The sequence below is a fragment of the Aplysia californica genome, unplaced genomic scaffold, assembly GCF_000002075.1.
Source record: "Aplysia californica isolate F4 #8 unplaced genomic scaffold, AplCal3.0 scaffold00252, whole genome shotgun sequence".
In the NCBI taxonomy this organism is placed as follows: Eukaryota; Metazoa; Mollusca; class Gastropoda; order Aplysiida; family Aplysiidae; genus Aplysia; species Aplysia californica.
Genome location: NW_004797522.1, coordinates 852,481 through 853,391, shown reverse-complemented (window position 1 = coordinate 853,391; position 911 = coordinate 852,481). Strand labels below are relative to the sequence as shown.

Here is a 911-nt window from a genome sequence, read left to right as displayed (position 1 = left end):
TGTATAAATATAAATATATATAAATTTATCCCTCTGGTGCCCAGGTATAGAAATCATTGACAGAAAAATTTCATTTTCACAGAACATGTTCAAAAGGAAGTACAATAACCAAATTTGAAAGTTTCTTTCATCTAAAACTTGTATTAAAAAAGTTACAGACCGTGCCATAAATGGCACATTGGGCATTTGGTTATTATGTGCCAGATATGTCCACTGGGTAGCGTTGAACAAATGTATCATGTTTTTCTTGGGTGGAATTCTTCAAAACAGTTTCGCTCCTTGTTCAGACAGAGATGAACCATGCACTTCCTTACACATGATGTAGGTCTTTGAGTCACATCTGGGGCGTTTGCATCGTTGCCTGTCGGCATGGAGAGGAAGACGATCCATGCGATCGAGCTGTGTGTCAACAGTTGGGGACTTCTCTTGAGTGCTAGAGTGTGAGAGAAACTGAGGACTCCCAGCTACAGATCGTCCTGGCAACCTTTCGACGGTAACCTGACTGTCAGCAATCGACTGATGAAAGTCACATAGCTTGACTGGGGACTGCTGAAGCATCCTGCAATGACGACGATATCTCAGCCAACTGGTGACTACCACCATGTTGATTGTGTCGTAGAACAAATAAATGTACCAATTTCGAGTCTTGACTTTTGCTTTGCAGAGAGCGATGAGACAATCAAGTAAATCTACCCATCCCCAGTGTTTGTTGTACGTGCGAATTACAGCAGAGCAATTCACTGCAGTTTTTTCCTTCAGTCTTTTGTCCCACCCGGTAACATTCTCAACAGATTCTGGTCCAACATATGACGAAATGACATCCACTTTCTTGTTGTCGTACCATCAAACGACGACGATATTGGAGTCTGCATCCACTAGACTCTGCCGTCAACCTTTCAAGAGGTTTTCAT

At 42.3% G+C, this 911-nt stretch overlaps 1 protein-coding gene across 1 annotated transcript in view; it reads left to right on the top strand.

The window, feature by feature from the left end:
- Positions 1 to 118, top strand: part of LOC101845553 (plasminogen activator inhibitor 1-like) — a 5,701-nt gene extending 5,583 nt beyond the window's left edge. The window contains exon 4 of the mRNA XM_005100595.1: positions 45 to 118. Within this exon, the coding sequence (XP_005100652.1) occupies positions 45 to 118 (74 nt within the window). The remainder of the gene's footprint in view (positions 1 to 44) is intronic.
- The last annotated feature ends 793 nt before the right edge of the window (positions 119 to 911 follow it).